The sequence below is a fragment of the Myotis lucifugus genome, unplaced genomic scaffold (assembly GCF_000147115.1).
Source record: "Myotis lucifugus unplaced genomic scaffold, Myoluc2.0 scaffold_504, whole genome shotgun sequence".
Lineage (NCBI taxonomy): Eukaryota > Metazoa > Chordata > Mammalia > Chiroptera > Vespertilionidae > Myotis > Myotis lucifugus.
The window spans coordinates 231,784-251,591 of record NW_005871552.1 but is presented as its reverse complement, the minus strand read 5'-3'; the positions used below and the strand labels follow the sequence as shown (position 1 = coordinate 251,591).

Below are 19,808 nucleotides of genomic sequence, written 5' to 3'. Positions count from 1 at the left end.
ATCAAGACGGAACAAGGGACACAGGGTAGATGGAGGTGCTTTCACGCGAGTCCCAAATCTCACAAACAGATCTTTAATGGTAACATGATTCTGGACTTTCTACACAAGGTTAAACTCAGTGGTATTCCAGATATATTACATGACAGGTTAAAGGTTTAAAGAAGTAAGCACGGTTTTTTGATTTAGCAGATTTGGCCAGATGAAGCTTGGTTTGTTCTCCAGATAAGCTGCAGATTTGTGGCATTGTTCCCTAGTGTTTTACTTGGTCAAAATAACTCAGAATAAGTCCCAAAGAATATTAAAATGTGGACTCTATAGTACATTTTTCAAGTTTTTTGAAGTGTACTTAGAACTGCTGAATAAAGTGGGGGTAGCGGATAACCCGCGGAGGGGTTTAATCATTTCAATGTGCCTTTTGCCAAAACTAGCAGAACACAGATCTCAAACTAAAAAAGGACATTAGGGAGCCAGCTAACCCTCTCACTACCTTTCAGATGAGGAGACTGAGGCCCAAAGAAGTGAAGTGACCAGGCCAGGAAGGACGCAGTCTCCCAAGTTCCAGGCCAGCCCCCTTTCTGCCTTCCCAGTTAGCCCATTGCAAGGTTCTTCAGAGGCACAGTCCTCATCGCCATCTGCCCCTGAGCCTGTCCTTGTCCTTGACAGGAGGTTCTCTTTCTACTCCTGGCTCTCTTTGTCAGTGTGGCTGAGTCTATGTGGCTTCAAGGGTATAGAGCAATATAGTTCACCATCTACCATTGCTAAGTATTGGAGCCAGAAATTCCAGAGGGTGCCAAGTGGCAACTGCTTCAATAAAATCAGCTCTTACCTCCTCCCACATCCCCAAGCATGTACCACAATGGCACAAAGAGCATTTGAATGCCAACCCATCTTTCCCTGTAGAGACTGAGAATTTGTTCTCTGCCTCTCCTACTCTTCGAAGTTCTGCTCTTCACTTTGTCTGTCTTTAAGGAGGGCCTTGGTTCAGCGGCAACAGGCATTGTGTAAGAATGTGAAGTTCAGGGGTTGGGAAGGTAACCCTAGGACTCTGCCAGTGGAGGAAAGGACGGTACACATTAGGAAACAGACCACAATTGTTTGGCTTTTTCTATGAGGAAAGCTGTTTCCCATCCTCGCTTCCTGAGAGAATAGACATGTCCCAGCTAATAGGTAATAGCAGATTTGGTCTGAGGAACACTGGTTCTTGTGTTTGTGTCCCCTCCCTTGTCAACAGGTAGCTTCCTGGTCGCAGTCGAGTCAGTGTTTTACCATTACCTAACAGTTATAGTCACAACTCCAAAACCCAGACCCCATTCATTGTTATGCTCAGTTTGAAAAGACTGGAAATAAAATGTATTATTGATAAAAACATAAGCACATGACAATGAACTGATTAATATTGTGAGATTACAGGAGGATTTTTAGTGGGCAAGGATATTTTCTGACATTGTGATGTGTAGTAAGTGATAATTCAAGTGATTTCTAATTGCATACACATTCATCATTAACTTACTCAGCAAATACTTATCTAGCACTTGTTATGTGCCAGGCACTGTTCTGGGTATGAGAGTCAGTGAAGCAGTGAAGGAAACATGACAAAGCACCCCACCTTGATTAGGACTGAGAGGTAAACAGCAAAACAAGAGAGGGCTGGCGGTGAAGGTAAAGTGAGGACTGGGGCTGCGAGCAGACAAGGAGAGACGTTTGTATTCCTAGTAGCATGCTTGGGCGAGATCTAAAAGAGGGCAGGGAGTTGCCATGAGGATATCTGTGGGCAAAAAGTAAGTATTAATAGCGATGGTTTCTGGTCTTTTTTTCTTTGCTGTTTTTGTTTTTTAATTTCCTAACTCGAATATGAACACATATAAAATGATCACACCAATAGCCATATTTAATGTAGTACTTCTCAAAAGTCTTCTTACTGAGTATTTTACCTAAGGAAGCTTAGGAATAATTATACCTTATAGTTTTGTTGGTGGACTTTTTTTTTCCAAAGTTATAATATGAATACTAAAAAGTAGAAAGTGATCTGGTAACTTATAAATGGAGGAGAAAGAAAACTCAGGAGTCATCTGAATCTTAATCATAAAATGGGGTCTCACACACCATTTTCAAAATAAAAATATTTTTTTGAAAAAATTTTAAACACATATTTACATTGCTCAGTATTTTTGTGTGTGTGTACTTTCCATAGAAATGCATAGCCTTTATTCCGCTTGATTCTCATTACAAGCATTTTTCTGTTTTTGCATATTCTCCATTGATTTTTTTAAAATACAGTAGGCCCTCAGGTTACGTCGGAGATCCGTTCCTACGGCGTGACGTTAATGCGATTTTCGCCGTAAGTCGGGACCCACCAACATAAGCACCTACGACACTCACATGGAGCACATACACAGCAGTAATGAAGTGAAACAGCAAAAAAAAATTTAAAAGAAAGATAACAATTCCTGACCTTTACTTGAGGTAAATAAATAATAAAAAACATAAAGCACATATGTACGTCGAAATGATGGGACTTTTTTTTTTTATAAATGGGAGATGGCGACATAATGACGTATGTCGAGTCCAACGTAAGCCGAGGACTGTCTGTATATTTTTATTGATTTCAGAAAGGAAGAGAGAGAGAAACTTCAATGATGAGAGAGAATCATTGATTGGCTGCCTCCTGTTGACCCCCACTGGGGATTGAGCCCACAACCCAGGCATGTGCCCTGACTGGGAATCGAACCGTGACCTCCTGGTTCAATCACTGAGCCACGCTGGGCAGGCTCCATTGTTTTTTAATGATTATAAAATATTACATAGTTATAGTGAAATATACCTAATCTTTTTTCTGTTGTATACTTAATGTACAATGTGTTTTTCACTGGGAGATAATATATGGAAGCACTTGGCAATGTGTCTACACAGAAGACTGAGAGTGACTGTTGTTGAATGTGAATGGATGATGCTAAGCTGAGCATCTTGCCCGTAGTCTGAGGGAACACGATAGCAGGAGAAATGAGTTCTTAGGAGCAACATTTCTTGGTCAAGGGAATATGTGAATGTTTTCCTGGCTCTCTAAATGTATCTGGTATGTTGCTTTTCACGGTGGCTCTACCAGTTCCCAAGCTGTGTTGCTTTTTCATTCCAAATCCTGAGGCACTGTAAAATAGATTGCATGTGGTGGCATCTCTTAAAATGTTCTTATTCCCTTTTTCTCACAAATAGCAAAGCCACCCCAAGAATTCAAATGACAAGCACCGTAGCAAAAAATGCAAAGACCCCAAACCACGGGTAAAGAAGTTGAAGTACCACCAGTACATTCCACCAGACCAGAAAGGTGAGAAGAACGAGCCGCAGCTGGATTCCAACTACGCCCGCCTGCTCCAGCAGCAGCAGCTGTTCCTGCAACTACAGATCCTGAGCCAGCAGCAGCAGCACTACAACTACCAGACCATCCTGCCTGCGCCACTCAAGTATGGGGCTGGGGCGGGGCTGGCTCCTGAAGTGGATTTTACTGTGGTTTTTATGAGGATCCATTAGTTACTGAAGGTTGGATGTTGTGATTTATTTGTGCTTAATGACCGTTTTCATTTTATTGCCATCAAAGCTTCTCATACAGAGTCTGAAGTCAGCACAGTGAGAATAGCCTGCATGCCACTCGGTTTGTCCTCCAAAGTCAGTTCTGAGTTTTTAAGTTAGAAATGACTTCTCACAATTACGCATCCAAGAAAGATTTGCCTAGTGGTAAATGCTATGAGAAAAGCATAAGAGCTGGTAAAACAGTTTTTTAAAAAAAAAAACACAGAACCATAAAACCTGGAGTGGTCAAAGAAAGTTTTATGAAAAAGGCAGGATGTGTATGTGGGGAAGGGCCTGAAACTGGGAAGGGCCCTCTAAGCAAAGGGGAACAATGTGAGTGGAGGTACAGAGTGCAGTGCCTGTTTATGGGATGGTGAGAAGAATGGCCTGTTAAATAATACGATTTGTTTTTAAAGAAAGTGGAGGACAGAATTGAGTAGGGCCGATGTCTGCAGGAACCTGAAATCGGGCCGACTCTAAGTTTGATGTGGTAGTTGTTTCAGAGGCTGCACTGACGTGGTAAAATCAACATGCAGGAAAGAATCATTTGACGCCAGTACTGAAGAGGAGTCTGGAAATAGGAAAACCAGTTGGAAATTTTGCAGTAAAGTAGTTCCCAGAAGATGAAAGGGCAGTGATAATGGAAAAGAAGGAACAAGATAGATGTCCCAAAAGACAGTGAATGAAAAGTCTTTGTGACCAACAACCATGGAGAAGAAACATGTTTCCACAGTTTGAGCCCAATTGGGAGGGATAGAGGGAGTGAGTACTGGCAGTTTCTGCGATTGAATCCATAGCAAGATATCCATGGCTTATTTTAATTATGTAACAAAAGAAACTTCCAGTTATGCATCCTCAAATACTTTTTCTGGGAAACAGGTAAAAATGCAAAGCCCCCATCCTTCACTTTGTTCACTTTTTAGGAGGAAGGGATATTTATATTCAACTTGGAAAAGAAACTCTAGAAAAAGATCAAATCTCATACAAGGAAAAATTATTCTCTGGGTCAAGCCCCTCGACTTGTAATCACATGATCTGGAGACACTGGACTTGTGTTCTACAGGAGGCTAAGCATTCCTCCCGGGGAGTGGAAAACAGACCCACTAAGCGGCTTCTCTGTAAGAAAGACCTCTGCATATGCTAATGGTTATCACTTCACTGTTTTCTTTCAAGAACCAAATATGTCAAGGAACGTTAGACTAGTCATTCAGACTTTACTGTGAAGCACTTAAATCTACAACATCAGGGCACAGAGATGAAGGAGGGAAGAACCTTGTAGCGTGTTACTATTTTAAGAGCAAGCAGGCCTGAGACAGCTGTTGACATTGGCAGGAGACCAGGAAGGCCAAGAGCTGAAAGAGCATCAGAAACGAACAACACCACTTGGCAGCTCTGTCCACGTCAGAGGTATCCCCACTGCCTCCACCCTCCTTGGGCTCCATGATAGTAACAGCAACGATGGCACACGTGTGTGTGCTCCTGACGATGCCCCAGGCAGTGTGCTCAACCCTTCACATCATCAGCATCCACATGGTTACTCTACGAGGACTGATATTGTTGGTTCCATTCCCAGACGAGGAAACTGGTCAACTGAAACCCTATGAAAAGATTTTTTGTGCTGTCTATGAAATAGTCTTTCCTGTAATGAAAGATATTGGCTGCATGGGACTGGCTTTGTAGAGGGGAAGAATACATCTAAGGAGTGAGCTTCTGAACTCTTCAGTTCTTTATCTTCCCAAGGCTTCCAGTCCCCCCTCCGCCAACATTCCCACCACTAAAGTGACCAAGCCAACCCGTCCAAGGAAAACTTCACACAGGAAGATCCAGGGACCAGGAGGAGGCAAGCCCGTGGTTCTTCAGTACAATTTCCCCACACAAAGACTGAGCATCAGTTCTGTTTAGCTTCCAGGTCTAGAAATGGAGATGGCTTTAACACATTTTTTACCAAAACTCCATTACGAGAAACTAAATGTGGAGGTCCTGCAGTGCCTGCAGTAGTGGGATTTTCTTGATAACGCAGCCTTTGGTACCATGGAAGGAGCAAGAGCCTGAATTCACAGGGCTATAATCCCACACACTGGCTAAAGGTTCCTGGAAGGTCATGCCATCTCTCTCAACTTAAGGTTTCTCATCCACACAGTGATCACATTAGTCTCCTCCCAACCCCCACTTTTTCCCTCTTGATTTGGGGAAAAGCAACGTCAATTTATTTCCATTACTTTAAAGGTTGAATTAAATACTGAATTGTTCATCATAGTAACCAGGAGTATTGTAGAATCTCAACCAAAAAGAGCATGAATAGAATAATTCACTGAAATTATGTATTCTCAAGGAGATAATTTCATTCACAAAGGACCAAAAGTTGGTTGAAGAGAATCTTACATTTTTAATTTAATAAAGAATATACATAGATACAATACATAGACAAGCATGCAGCATATCCATGGTATTAAAATTTCATAGGGAGAGCAATAAGGAAAAACTGTCTAAAAAGGCTCCTTACAAGGACAATATTGAATACTAGAGGCTCAGTGCATGAAATTCGTGCATGGGTGCGGTCCATAGGCCTGGGTGGCAATCAAAGTGTGAGCATCTGGTGTGGAAGGGCAGGTCCCAGCTGACCTCTGGACCCTGGGCAGCACCTGGGCACCCGCACACCCCCCTCCACCTGAGTCATGGAGCCCGAGTCTCCACGCGGTGATGTGGTGAGTGCGGCCGGACGCCGCAGGCTGTGGCGCAGCATAGGCCTCTGGGCCACACAGCGTCACCATACGGTAGCCGGGTGGGCAGCGCAGTCTCTCCTGACCAGCCTCACAGACCGGCTCCTGTGCGAACCCATGGGGAGCCTGACCGGCCCCTGTGGTCCTGGCGGCTGCAGCCTGGCTTACCCAGAAGATGCCGCACAGGGGCGGGCTCCTCGCAGGCGCCCAGCACCTGAGCGCAGGGGCTTCCCCAGTGCACAAGCCCTGGCGTCCTGGAGGAGGGTAGCAGGGGGAGTGAGAGCGAGCTCAGTGGACACCCCACATTCTCACCACACCTCCATCCCCATCACCCCACCCCCATGTAGCTGCATTCTCACCTCACCTCCATCCCTGTCACCCCTGCCCCCAGATGGCCGGTGAGAGGTCGCAGTGCATTGCCGATGCCCACAGTGTTCCACACCAACCCCTGGTGGTCAGCGCACGTCATAGTGAGTGGTCAAACTCCCGGTTGAGGGGACAGTTTGCATATTAGGCTTTTATTATATAGGATAAGGTTGAGAAACTGATTTAAATAAAATGTTTTCATAATTCAAAAATAAGATTTAAAATACTTGTCATTTCATCGAACCTTCAAGAAACTTAATTTCAAATATTTCAAGTATTTAGCAAAACATAAAGCAGGTTAAAAAGACTCAAGTGAATGTAAAGTTAGTTAGCTGTTAACAAGGCCAGAACTGGCTTCAAACACAGGCTTCCTAAATCTCAGTTGAGAAAGGTCATCCAACTGTGGACCCCACCCCATTCTCGTCATCACCGCAGAGCCCACTTTCAGAATGTGGAATTCAGAGTCTCACTGGTGTCAGTACCACAGCTTATATGATGGTAAAGCCGTGGCCTCAATGAAGTTGACTGCATGGTATCAGCCACCCTGTCACCTCTTCTTTAATAGGTGTCAGCCACCAGAGAAGAAAATGCCATTGTTTGCATTTCGATGCCAGGAGTAGCACAGTAAAAAGAAGTCATTGGGGGGCCTCAGTTTGGTGCTTTTAGGGAAATTGGTACAAAAGCACCTAACTTTGGAACTTGACAACTGCTTAACCAACATTTTTGAATAAACTTTTTTAAATGAAGTATATCTTACATACAGAAAAGTTCGTAAGTCATAAGTGAAAATTGATGCCAAAGTAAGCATGCCCATATTACCACCTGCATCAAGAAATGGAACATGCCCTGGCCGGTTCGGCTTAGTGGATGGAGTGTCGACCTGTGGACTAAAGGGTCCTGAGTTCGATTCCAGTCAAGGGCACATGCCCGGGCTGTGGGCTCGATCTCCAGTGATTCTCTCTCATCATTGATGTTTCTCTCTCCCTTCCTCTCTGAAATCAATAAAAATATATTTTTTAAAAATGACATTGTACAAATTATTTAATTTAAAAAAATAAGTGGAACATTATCATTAGCCCTGGCCAAGTCGCTTGGTTGGTTAGAGCATTGTCCCGATATGCCAAGGTTGCGGGTTCGATCCTCAATCCGGGCACATACAATAACGAATAAATGCATAGATAGGTAGAACAGCAGATCAGTGTTTCTCCTTTTCCCTCTCTCTCTAAAATTATTAAATAAAAATTTTTTTAAAAAGACATGCAACATTATCAGTCCCTCTCTCGGTGACTAGCCTGACTTCTATCCTGTAGATTAGTTTTGCCTGCTTTTGAACATTATATAAATGCAAACCTGTAGTACACGTGTGTCTGGCTCCTTTTGCTCAACATGTTTGTGAGATGCATCTTCACTGGTGCAAATAGCAGTTCATTTTTGCTGAATAGTATGCTGTAATTTATCTACCCATCATACTCTTGATGGACAGTTGGGTTGCTTCCCATTGGGGCTGATATGAAAAATGACATAATAAATATCCTCACCTGCATCTTATGGCTGACAAATATATGTCTTTGTCAGGTGTCCGTCAGGAATGGAATTGGTGGGTCAGAGGATAGGCATGGGTTTTTTTAAGTAGATACTGTGAAATAGTTCTCCAGAGTGGTTACCCTAGTGCACAGTTCTGGCAGTTGTGTATGGGACAGTCCTGACTATTCTAAGTAGTTGGTATTGGCAGTGTTGGTCTAGCAGCAATCCTTCTGGATGTGTGGTGGTGGTCTGGTGTGCATTTCATTTGCATTTTCCTCCTACCTGTTGAGGTTAAGGTCTTGTTCACATATTTATTGATCATTAGGATATGCTTTCTTGTGATATGCTTACCCAAGATTTTCCCATTGGGTTTTCTGTCTTTTTCTTACTGATTTGCAAGACTCTTAGTATATGGTAGATATGAGGCCTTTGTCAGAAAAAAAATGTATTATAAATATTTCTTCAGTGGCTTTGGCTTGTCTTTTCACCCTCTTAAAGGTGTCCCTTGTATTTAGTGCTTTTTGTGTCCTGTTTAAGAAATATTTTCTATCCAAAGGCCATGAAGATATTATCCTAGTTTTCTTATAAAAGCTTTATTGTTTTCAAAATTCACATTTAGGAATTTTGTTTGTTTTTATTAATCCTTGCCTAAGGATATTTTTCCATTGATTTTTTTAGAGAGAGTGGAAGGGGGAGAGAGAAAAACATTGATATGAAAGAGACACATTGATTGGTTGCCTTCGCACTCCCCAGACCAGGGCCGGGGATCAAGCCTGCAATCAAGGTACATGCCCTTGACCAGAATCAAACCCAGAGCCCTTCAGTCTGCAGGCCGGCACTCTTTCCACTGAGCCAAACTGGCTAGGGCCACATTTAGGTTTTTGAAGATGATATGAGGTAGGGGTCCATCAGGAGCAGTATTTTTTCCTGTATGAATATCCAGTGTGGCCAGTGCCATTTAATGGAACTGCAGTGGGTGTCACCTTTGTGATAACTCCAAGGCCAATGTATGTGGGAGTCTGTTCCTGCATTTTCTGATCTCAATGTGTCTGTGGTTCTGCCCTTGCACCAGCACCACACCATGTGAGTAAACTGGCTTTGTAATAATTGCCGGTATCTGGTGGTATGGCTCTCCCAGCTCTGCTCTTCTTCTTTAGAGCTGCCATGGCCATTCTTTGTGCTTTGCATTTCCATATAAAGGTTAGAGTCACTTTCTAAATCTCTACAAAGCAAGCACAACCTGCAGGGATTTTTATTGGGACCTGATTTGATTGACATCTTTACCATATTGAGTTACATGACCATGCTATTTTTCTCCTCCTAACTTAATAGTCAAATTTTTAGCAGAAGCAATGTCAAATCCGAAATTATATATATATATATATACATATATATATATATATATATATATATATATATATATATATATATATAAAAGGCTAAGTGACTGACCGTACGACCAACCAACCAGCTGGTACATATGACAAGCACTGGCAATTTAAAAATAAACGTTGACTAGCGCATGCGTGATACATACCAAGCTCTCACTGGCACCAATCACATGCGTGTGTTTCGATCTGTCATTGTCGATCGTGAATTTGGTTGTTTTTGTCGACATTCTGAAGCTGAAAGAAAGCAGCGTCGACAGAGTATGTCTGAAGACCAACTATTGGCACAACGTACCTCTGAAGCCTAAAGAAGCCAGTGTCATCGACAAAATGTATCTGAAGACCAACTATTGGTATAACGTACCTCTGAAGCTGAAAGAAAGTGATTCCATCGATTCAATGGATGATGCCAAAAAGGAGAATTTTTCCATCAAATTTCTTAATAATATTACTCCTTTGGGAATGCCGCGTCATAAATTAAAATTGAAAGTAGGTGTAATCATCATGCTACTGAGAAATATTAGTAGTAAATGAGGTCTTTGTAATGGTACTAGATTTATTATCACAAGATTGCGACCTAACATAATCGAAGCTGAAGTATTAATAGGATCTGCAGAAGGAGAGGTTGTCCTGATTCCAAGAATTAATTTGTCCCCATCTGGCCTCCCATTTAAATTAATTCGAAGACAGTTTCCCGTGATGCCAGCATTTACAATGACTATTAATCACAAGGACAAACTCTAGACAGCGTAGGAATATTCCTACCTGAACCCGTTTCCAGACATGGTCAGTTATATGTTGCTTTCTCTCGAGTTCGAAGAGCATCTGACGTTAAAGTTGTAAATACTTCATCACAAGGGAAATTAATCAAGCACTCTGAAAGTGTTTTTACTCTTAATGTGGGAGATATTAGAATAAGTTTAATCAATTTATCAGCCATTGCTTTTATCAATGTTTTTATATCATGTTTTTGTTTTTATATGTTTTTGTTATGTTATTTATTTATATATTATTTTATTATACATTTTACTAATTTTCTTTCATCTCTGACACTTCTATTATAAAGGGCGAATAATGCTTTCTTCTAATTAATTTCCTCTAATTAATTTCCTTTCAATGTGCACAAATCTGTGCACCAGACCACTAGTTTTATTATAAACTCTAAATTTCCTTTTCTTTTGAAGGCCCCTCAATGACAAAAATAACAACAGTGGCAATTCAGCTTTGAACAATACCACACCTAACACACCAAGACAGAATGCATCTGCTCCTGTGAGGAAGCCAGGACCTCTGCCTCCCAGCTTGGATGACTTAAAGGTGATAATTCCAAGTAGAGTCTACTCACCCTTTGTACCACAGAAGTGTAAATGATTGGCCAGATTTGTCTAGCAGGTAGTTTTCAGTATACATTCAACTTTACCAACAATATGATAACCCTTATAGCGGTACTTTCCTTTCGCGTCCATTAAGTTTATTTTACAATGTTATTACAATGACCAGTAATAACTCTCATTTATTGAGCATATGCTGTGTGTCAGCACCATACCTGTTCTGACTCCAGAGGCAGATTTTTTCCTTCCCTGCTCATTGCCAAGTTTGGGAGAAGCAGGGAAACGTAACAGTTAAGAACCTGATCTCCAGGGCAGCCTTTCTGGGTTTCTGCCCCAGCTCAGCCGTCTGTTATCTGTGGTAGCTTGGACTAGTGATTCAACCTCTCTTTCCTTGATCTTCTTCTATTCTTTAAAATGGAAACAATAATACCAACACCTCATGTGAAGATTAATTGAAAAAATAACCCACTTCCAACAGTGTCTGGCACATAGTAATTACTCATTTCTGGTAGTAAATTATTTCTTTGACATAACAGAGGAATCGCCCTCTAAAAACCCTTGTTTATTATCACTGGCCTTCTGAATTCTTCAGGTCTGTAATGTTAAACGGCCCCACTTTCAGCTGTGCAATAATATGGAGTTGTCCTGGCCACAAAAGTGTCCTGTAGACTTGTCAGAAAGCTATACCAGACAAAGAGAGCTGATTTGTTTGTTCTTCCAGGTATCAGAACTGAAAACAGAACTGAAGCTAAGAGGTCTTCCAGTGTCAGGCACCAAACCAAACCTTATCGAACGCCTGAAACCCTACCAGGAGATGAACAGCAACGGCACTGCTGCTGACGGCATCGTGGCAGCGTCGACATCTGCCGTCGTCACCGGTAGCCCAGAAGTCACCATGGCGGTGCCAGTCACCACCCTGCATAACTGTGTGACGAGCTCGGGCTCCCCTCTCAAGGCAGAACTGCCACCTGCTGGAACCAGCAACGTGATCCATGTGGAAAATGTTAATTCGCCTCTGCCAATCTCACCGTCTCCCTCCGAACAGTCCAGTCTCAGCACTGAGGACACAAACATGGCCGACACTTTCACCGAGATTATGACCATGATGTCTCCATCCCAGTTCTTGTGTTCATCTCCTTTGAGAGTGACCAGTAACGAAGACAGCCTGAGTCCCACCAGTAGCACTCTGTCCACTCTGGAACTGGACGCAGCTGAGAAGGATCGCAAGCTTCAGGAGAAAGAGAAGCAGATCGAAGAGCTAAAGAGGAAACTGGAACAAGAGCAAAAGCTCGTGGAAGTTCTGAAAATGCAACTGGAGGTTGAAAAACGAGGGCAGCAGCAGCAGCGGCGGCCACTGGACCCCCAGCCCAGCGCCCCTGCTCATTCTGTCAGCCAGTCAGAGCAGAAACAGGCCAGTGTGGGCTCCTCCGTCAAAGACGAGACCTCACTCACGGACTGCTCCAGCCCCAGGCCGCCTGTCCCGGGAGCCAGCCATTCTGTGGGGCAGCCTGTCTCTGCGGGTGGCCAGACCCTTGTCGCCAAAAAGGCTGTAGTGATCAAGCAAGAGGTCCCTGTGGCCCAGGCAGAGCAGCCGAGCGTGGTCCCACAGTTTTACGTGAGCTCCCAGGGACAGCCGCCGCCTGCTGTTGTCGCTCAGCCGCAGGCTTTGCTGACCACGCAAACTGCTCAGCTGCTGCTGCCAGTGTCCATCCAGGGCTCCAGTGTCACCTCCGTGCAGCTCCCCGTGGGCAGCCTCAAACTCCAGGTGTGAAGTTTGTCTTCTAACTACTTGCCTCGCAGCCCACATGGAATGGACACTCAGGACACACACCTGAGCTTTCTCATAGATGCATCCAAATCAGGCTTCACGGAAGCAGAAAACTGTTGGTGGGGGTGCGGTGGGGGGACATTCAAAAAAAAATTCGAACATCAGCACTCTTTTTAGGTAGTAAAAAATGGGGATGCTTTTCGATTTCTGTTACCTTTCACCTTTAATGAACACAGGATCGTACATGTTTTTACATACCTATGACACCGTGATAACTACTGTTACTGAGTACTTCTTATGCACAAGGCACAGCCTCAAGTATTTTAAACAGCTTACTTCATTTACTCCTCCCTTCCCCCAGAAAGTCCAAGTGATAAACCCCATTTCTAGATAAGGAAACTGAGGCCCTTGAGGTTTGGCAAGTTGCCCAAGGACAGAACTACTGTTTAAACCTCAGCCTTTTGACTCTTATGTCCACTCTTACATTCTGCCTCCCACAGTCCCTGAAAGGCACCATCGATGTGAAGGTGCCTGCACTAAGGAAAAGGCCACCAAAGTTAGAGTGAGGATGCTCCTGAGGACACGGAGAGTTACTGTGTCATTTCCTTTTGTGCCCACGCAACCTGTGCATTGACCTTACGGTGTTTTTATGTAACGTGATTCCAGTGGGTTTTAACAAGCTGGGCCACATGCAGTGGTGCTCCTCAGCCTTGACCACCCAGATATCCTGAGCAGAGGTGACCCACAGGCCCTTGGCATTTGCAAAAATCCTAATTCCCATTTCACCTTTAGAGTCTGTGAAATGGTAAGTTGCTCTTTAATGTAGCTTTCCTAAACTTTTATTCTGTCCAAATCTTCCCTGAGGATTGACATTTAGGAGAAGCACCGCATTTCCTTCTGGGCCTGTGTGTGCCAGCACGTGCTGGCTGTCCCCAGAGAGGGGACGCACTGCAGCTTAAACGCAGGAATTTAGACTCAGGCCTCACAGTTTCCCTGCCGCTCTTAAAATCATTGTAACACCTGACCTATTAGGTGTAGAGCCGCTACAGGTTCTTACTTCAGTTTTCTATTCTCACAAAAATTTCCAATGAACATCTTAGTCACTTAAGGAATAATAAGAGCATGAAAATAACTGGCCTGGTGTTTAACTCTATGGTTTAGAATTGTTAAGGCTCAAATTTAGGTGCTGATGAGTTGAAGTGTATATCTGTAAACATTTTATCTTATTTCATTTTAGATAAGATCCCCCAAATGACCAGTTATCTCACACCTAACCCTTGATTCTAACTTTGATTTTGACAATTAAATTGATTTATTTTTATCAACTTTGCCTCCTAGACTCCACCACAAGCAGGAGTCCAGACTCAGCCTCAGATAGCAACCACCACCTTGTCCTCGGGCTTGGCACAGACTGGGCCTCAGCAACCAGGCACGTTCGCACCGCACGTGCTCAGTCAGCCGCAAGTCAGAAAGGTTGGTGAACACTAAAGGGTGACAGACAGGGCTGACTGGTCCCTCATCTGCTTGACCACTCAGCATCGTCACAGGAGCCTCCTCCAGGAAGCTCCCTTTGTTCTTGCTACGATCCATCTCCCGTCACGGGAGCCTCAGGTCAGATGCCATTTGTCTGCAGATTATCCAAGTATTTGGGAAAGAGAGTTCTTTATTACTAAAAGATAGCTTGTCTTAACAGTTCAACTCCTTTTCTAAGTAAACATTTCAAAGGTATTGTTTCAATCTTTATATGTAGAATCTTGTTGGGCTTAAATTTTTCTTCAATTAACCATTTTGTAGGGGGAAAAGTGCTGTTCCCTGGGAAGAGATATTTGAAGAAAAAGACACTTTCTGAAATGTATCTCTTGAGTAAGACGTTTCTATATTTTGAGTTTGCCATCTCATGGATTGAGAACCAGATAGTCTGGGTCTGGCTCTCATTTTGGTTCAGCTACGTGATGGCCTTGTGCACAGTTCACTGTCTTTCTCTGAGTGTCAGTTTCCTCATCTTTAAAATGATGGTGTTGATCTAGGGCTCACTGTCCTCTAAAGGAGTTCCACCTAAAAATTCTCGTTAAATAGCCCCAACAGTTACCAGACTTCCCACCATCCAGTAGGTGGCGCTGTGTGCACATCTCCTTGCCAGAAAAATCCCAAGGCCTCAAAAGGTCTTACTATTACAAACCTTGAGACTTAGTATTAGTCCCAGAATTTCCATCTTTAACATAAAGGAACCTAGATAACTAAATAGACCTGTCGCTATGCCCCAGGGTGGGGTGAGCTGTCTGGGCTGAGAGCTTGAGGGACAGACAGAAACGACCTCTCGGGTCCGAACAGGCACAGGAACACACATGCTCTCTTTTGGACTCTCCTCTGAAAAATGCAAAGTTCTGCATATTACTTATTTGGGGCTGAAAATAACATATTAGTGTAGTGATAAGCTTAGTGAATGTTTAAATGTTGAGACAGTTTTCTTGGTTTTAGGGGGAAAGAAAAACATTATCTAAACAGGATAAATAAGGGCTCATTCACTGATCTCAAAATACTGGAATTAGGAATCATTACTCCCAATTTAAAGGAAGAAGTTTTTGTGTATGTTTTACCAAATATTAGGAAATTCAACCTTTTAAAAGAGGTGTTGACAGATAAGTCGTACTGTTTAGAGGAATATAAACACACACACACGCCTAATTTCATGTTTAAGAAATACTTATGTATATTTACAATAAAAATACAGGGGATAAGTTTTTCACTCTCTGAATACGAGTGGCATAAAGTATATTAAACATTTTTATGAGCAAACCAGTTCTGTGAAATACAATTAAATATCAATAGTCTGGCCATACATTTGTAAAAGGCCTTAAAACCTTTGGCTCTAATAGGGACTAAACAGAACACTTTCAGTTAGTTCCACAGGAACAAATCCCAGCTTTGCCCAATGGATCAGACAGCTTCTCAGAAGGAGGCAGATATTAAATGGGGCTTTGCGAGGATTTGGAGAAATTTCCAAGCAACTGGAAAACTGAGCATGGCCACAGCATGTGTAGCCTTTCAGGTAGCATGGAAAAGGGCCAGGTAGTGAGAAGGTTTGTATGCCAGCCAAAGGTTAGCTTTTACCCTACAGACAGAGGAGCCAGTGAGTGGCAGAGCTCCATCAGATGCGTGCTAAGATTGTATTGTGGAGGGTTGACAGGCAGGGGGCATGGCCTGGTTGCTAGGGCAGGATTCCAGTGGCAGATAATAAGGACCTGGATTAGGACAGCAAGAACAGAGGCCTGATCCAAGGGTCATTTCTAAGAAATGTGAGCTCTGAGGAGAGGAGGCAGAGTAGACTGGTGGCTCTATTTACTAAAGTTTAAAGAAATATGAAGGCAAAACCAGCAATTACTTTCTCTCAGAGGCTAGGGATGGAGGGAAGAAGGGGAAAGTTTAGTTTGGAATATATTACATTTGAGATGTCCCAAATTTATGTTTGTAAATGTGACTTTGGCACTTGGGAGCAAGGTTGGAAGAGAGGTGGGCTTGGGATCATTAGCTTCATCGTGAACAGTAAAGCCAGGAGAATAGATGCGATCACCCTAGTGAGGAATTAAGAAATTCAGCTGTCATTTACTAGGGAAATTATGCTGAGGAAATGCTGCTTTCCCAAAAAATACTGTCACGCTGCCATCAAAGACGAGCAAAGGGACCACTGATGCTCAGTGGGGTGGCAAACCATGCCTATGGGCCAAATCCAGCCCTGCCTGTTTTTGTAGATGAAATTGTACTGGTGCCGCCCACACATTCATTTGCATGTTGTCCAGGCCACTTCTGTGCTACAACAGCAGAGAGGAGCGGTCACCACGGAGACAGCACAGCCCACAAACCCTCAACTGTATACCCGTGGCCCTTTGCAGAAAAAGTTAACCAACCCGTTTTAAAACATGGTTTTCTTTAGTAGGAAGGGCAGGCTGATGGGAATATACTTATTCATTTCAGGTTTTCACAAGCTCGGCATCCAATACAGTTCTTTCATATCAGAGACCACCCGCTCCAGCGGTCCAGCAGCCCTTTGTTAACAAGACGCCCAGCAGCGTTCTCCAGTCCAGAAGTGCGCCCCTTCCATCCCTGCAAAACGGACCGAGCCCTCCCAGCAAGGTAAGCCTGCGGCCACTGCTCCAGTGACACGCTTTCTGGGTACAGACCGTCCCAAAGCCCAGAGCTTTAGGCTGGGAATGACTGAAGATCAGTATTCACGGGGGAAATAGCTGAAAATATCGCAGTGAAGACAGCCTCACAGGTAGGTCTTAGGTCAGAAGCCTCACCGGCCTAGGAGGCCCATGCGTGAGGAACAGCCAGGGCATGAGGAAGCTTACTGCCCAGAGCTGACATATGCTCCTCTGTGTGCCACAGCCGAGCTCACCCCCGCCACCCCAGCAGTTTGTCGTCCAGCACTCTCTGTTTGGGAGCCCAGTCCCCAAGACGAAAGACCCTCCCCGCTACGAGGAGGCCATCAAACAGACACGCAGTACCCAGTCCTCTCTTCCAGAGGTAAGTGAGGCCAGTGGCTTCTATGTCGTCTGTCATCCTCAAATTGAATCCCTTTTCTAAGGTGGACTTGCCCCAATAGATACTAAGTCCATGGCGAGGAGCCTTCTTTGCATTTTAAATGTTTAAATCACATTATCCTTTACTATAAAGACCCCCACTTCCAAGCAGGTTTCAGCAGCCATGTAACCTGCAATTACTCGGAAATTCGGGGTTTGTCTTTTAACTTCTCCTTTGGGGCCGAGGGATGGGTTGTGTTAGGGTAGATGTGATTGTTACACGGGTCCCTCTTTTCTTTTTCCTGAATAAGATCCTCCTCTAAGGGAAATAGACAAGTTGATAGATTTTTCTTTGTTTTCCATAACTAAGTCAGCTCTGACCACATCTCCTAAGTTCTCATAGATTTAGACACATGTCAATGTGTCTGAGGTTTTCAAACAATCTGATGTCAGTTTTTTCCTGTGTTCCTGAAGAGCTTGTTACTAACATTTCACTAAACATTTATGTTTTGCTCACATCTAGTCTCTCGAAAAATCTTTGCATAACTTGTTTTCTAATTATAAAAAAATAGAGAAAAATCACCAATGGTCCTACCACCCAGAATCCTTTTATTAATATTCTGCTGTATATAACCCATTTTTATGTTTATAAAATTTTTAAAATATATTTGGACTCATACTTCTTCATAACTCAGTCTTTTAAATGAATGTTTATTGAATAAGATATATACAGTACTCACTTTGTTGTAACTTTTTTTAATGGATGTACCATTTTTTTATTTCCATCCCCTGAACCCTTCCTATTGGCAACCACCAGCTTGTTCTTCATATCTATGAGTCTGTTTCTGGGGGGTTTTCTTCATTTATTTTGGTTTTTTTATATTCCACATGTAAGTGGGATCATACGGTAATTGATTTCTGGAAGGTGAGAGGAGGGAGAGGAGAGGATCTATCTGCACAAAGAACATATGATGTCAGGTACGAAAATCTCTACGGATTAGAAAGGACATTTCATTTTACTTTTTATTCACATTGACATGCACTATTATATGACTTTCAGGTATGCAATATACTTTTACACATTTTTATAACTGACAAATTGATCACCACAAGAATGGCAGCTTTGCAACTTATTTTATACACTAGAGGCCCGGTGCACGAAATTTGTGCACGGGGGTGGGGGGTCCCTCCGCCCCACCTGCACCCTCTGCAATTTGGGACCCCTGCACCTTTTTCTTATCTTGCTAACCTCTTCACATTTAAAAAAATTAACTGAAATACTACCTACTCTAGGAAATCCTCTTTGAACAAATCTCTTTACAACAACAGCGGTTCTCAACCTGTGGGTTGAACGACCCTTTCACAGCGGTTGCCTAAGACCATCCTGCATATCAGATATTTACATTACGATTCATAACAGCAACATTACAGTTATGAAGTAGCAACAAAAATAATTTTATGGCTGGGGGTCACAACATGAACTGTTTTAAAGGGTCAGAAGGTTGAGAACCACTGCTTTACAGTCTGTATTAAGTATTTTCATAGTATATCATTCTTTTTCTAACAGCAACTTAGAGTGGATGCAATGTGCTTCTCATTCTTGCATCTGAATTTTTTCTTCTTGCTCTTGTAATAGCAAAGCTTATCCAATTTACATTTGCCCTTCAAAGTGCTTATATTTGGTTCAGTTTCTAGTTGGCTCCCTCCTTTTTTTTTTTAAGCAATACATTTGGATTGTGATAGTAAGTCTCACTTGTAATCAAGACTGTAGGTCTCCCTATCTGAATATTTCTATAATACCTATCATTTTAGCATACCAGAGATTGTGTTCATTTATAGAAAATAACAATAAATGTCACCTGATCATTCGCTCTTCTAGTAATATTTTATATCAAGATGTATTATTCTAGTAATTTAACTTACAAAACAGGCATGCAGAAATAAATCACATTGAACAATAAAGAATGACTCAAATATCAAAGCATAGTACACTTAGGGCCTCTCTTGTCCTGTGCCTCAGATATCATAGCATATTACACAGTTCACATGGAACTCAGTTTCCTTTAAAATAGAAAGGGATCCCATACTCATGAAGAAGCTACTTCCACACATTTTTTTTTTATTTAATTCACAGCACATACTCTTTGTACTAATTGTTGGAAAATCATCCTAGCAATTGCCTCTGTTCCTCTCTGTATTGTTGCCTTACATTCTGATATCATTACTGCGCTTTTATCATCCACTCGCTCTAATAAGATTGTGAATTATTTAAGGGCAGAGATCATGACTTGAGCTTGTGTGTTCCCTGTCATGGTGCCTAGATAAATACTCAAATGCATCCAGTCCAAATGACTGTGATAAGAGAGGCCCACCATTCCTGGAGACCTCTGATTTTTATTTAAGCGGCCTCACTTGTTCTGCGCCTTTACAGAGGGGTGAGTAGTGGCTGAGGGAATTTGAGGAAACCCAGACAGAATTCTCCTCCTAAAAGATTTTGCTAAGCTGGCGCCTGGGACCACCGGGCATTTGTCCAATTAAAACCTGGACACACAGCAATAACAAAGGCACTGGTCTCCTACTGCTAATAGAATAGGCCCTCAAACCCAGCATGCAGGAACTCACCCCCC

At 42.8% G+C, this 19,808-nt stretch overlaps 1 protein-coding gene across 9 annotated transcripts in view; it reads left to right on the top strand.

The window, feature by feature from the left end:
* The window catches only part of MKL2 (MKL1/myocardin like 2), a 188,789-nt gene that overhangs the window by 158,003 nt on the left and 10,978 nt on the right, over positions 1-19,808 (top strand). For all 9 annotated transcript variants that reach the window (XR_002826495.1, XM_023744978.1, XM_023744982.1 and 6 more), the window contains 6 exons: positions 3,211-3,458; positions 10,747-10,879; positions 11,615-12,658; positions 14,000-14,134; positions 16,634-16,792; positions 17,048-17,185. Coding sequence is in view for 8 of the 9 variants with exons in the window: in XM_023744978.1 (XP_023600746.1) it covers positions 3,211-3,458; positions 10,747-10,879; positions 11,615-12,658; positions 14,000-14,134; positions 16,634-16,792; positions 17,048-17,185 (1,857 nt within the window). In the remaining variant the exon portion in view is untranslated. The remainder of the gene's footprint in view (positions 1-3,210; positions 3,459-10,746; positions 10,880-11,614; positions 12,659-13,999; positions 14,135-16,633; positions 16,793-17,047; positions 17,186-19,808) is intronic.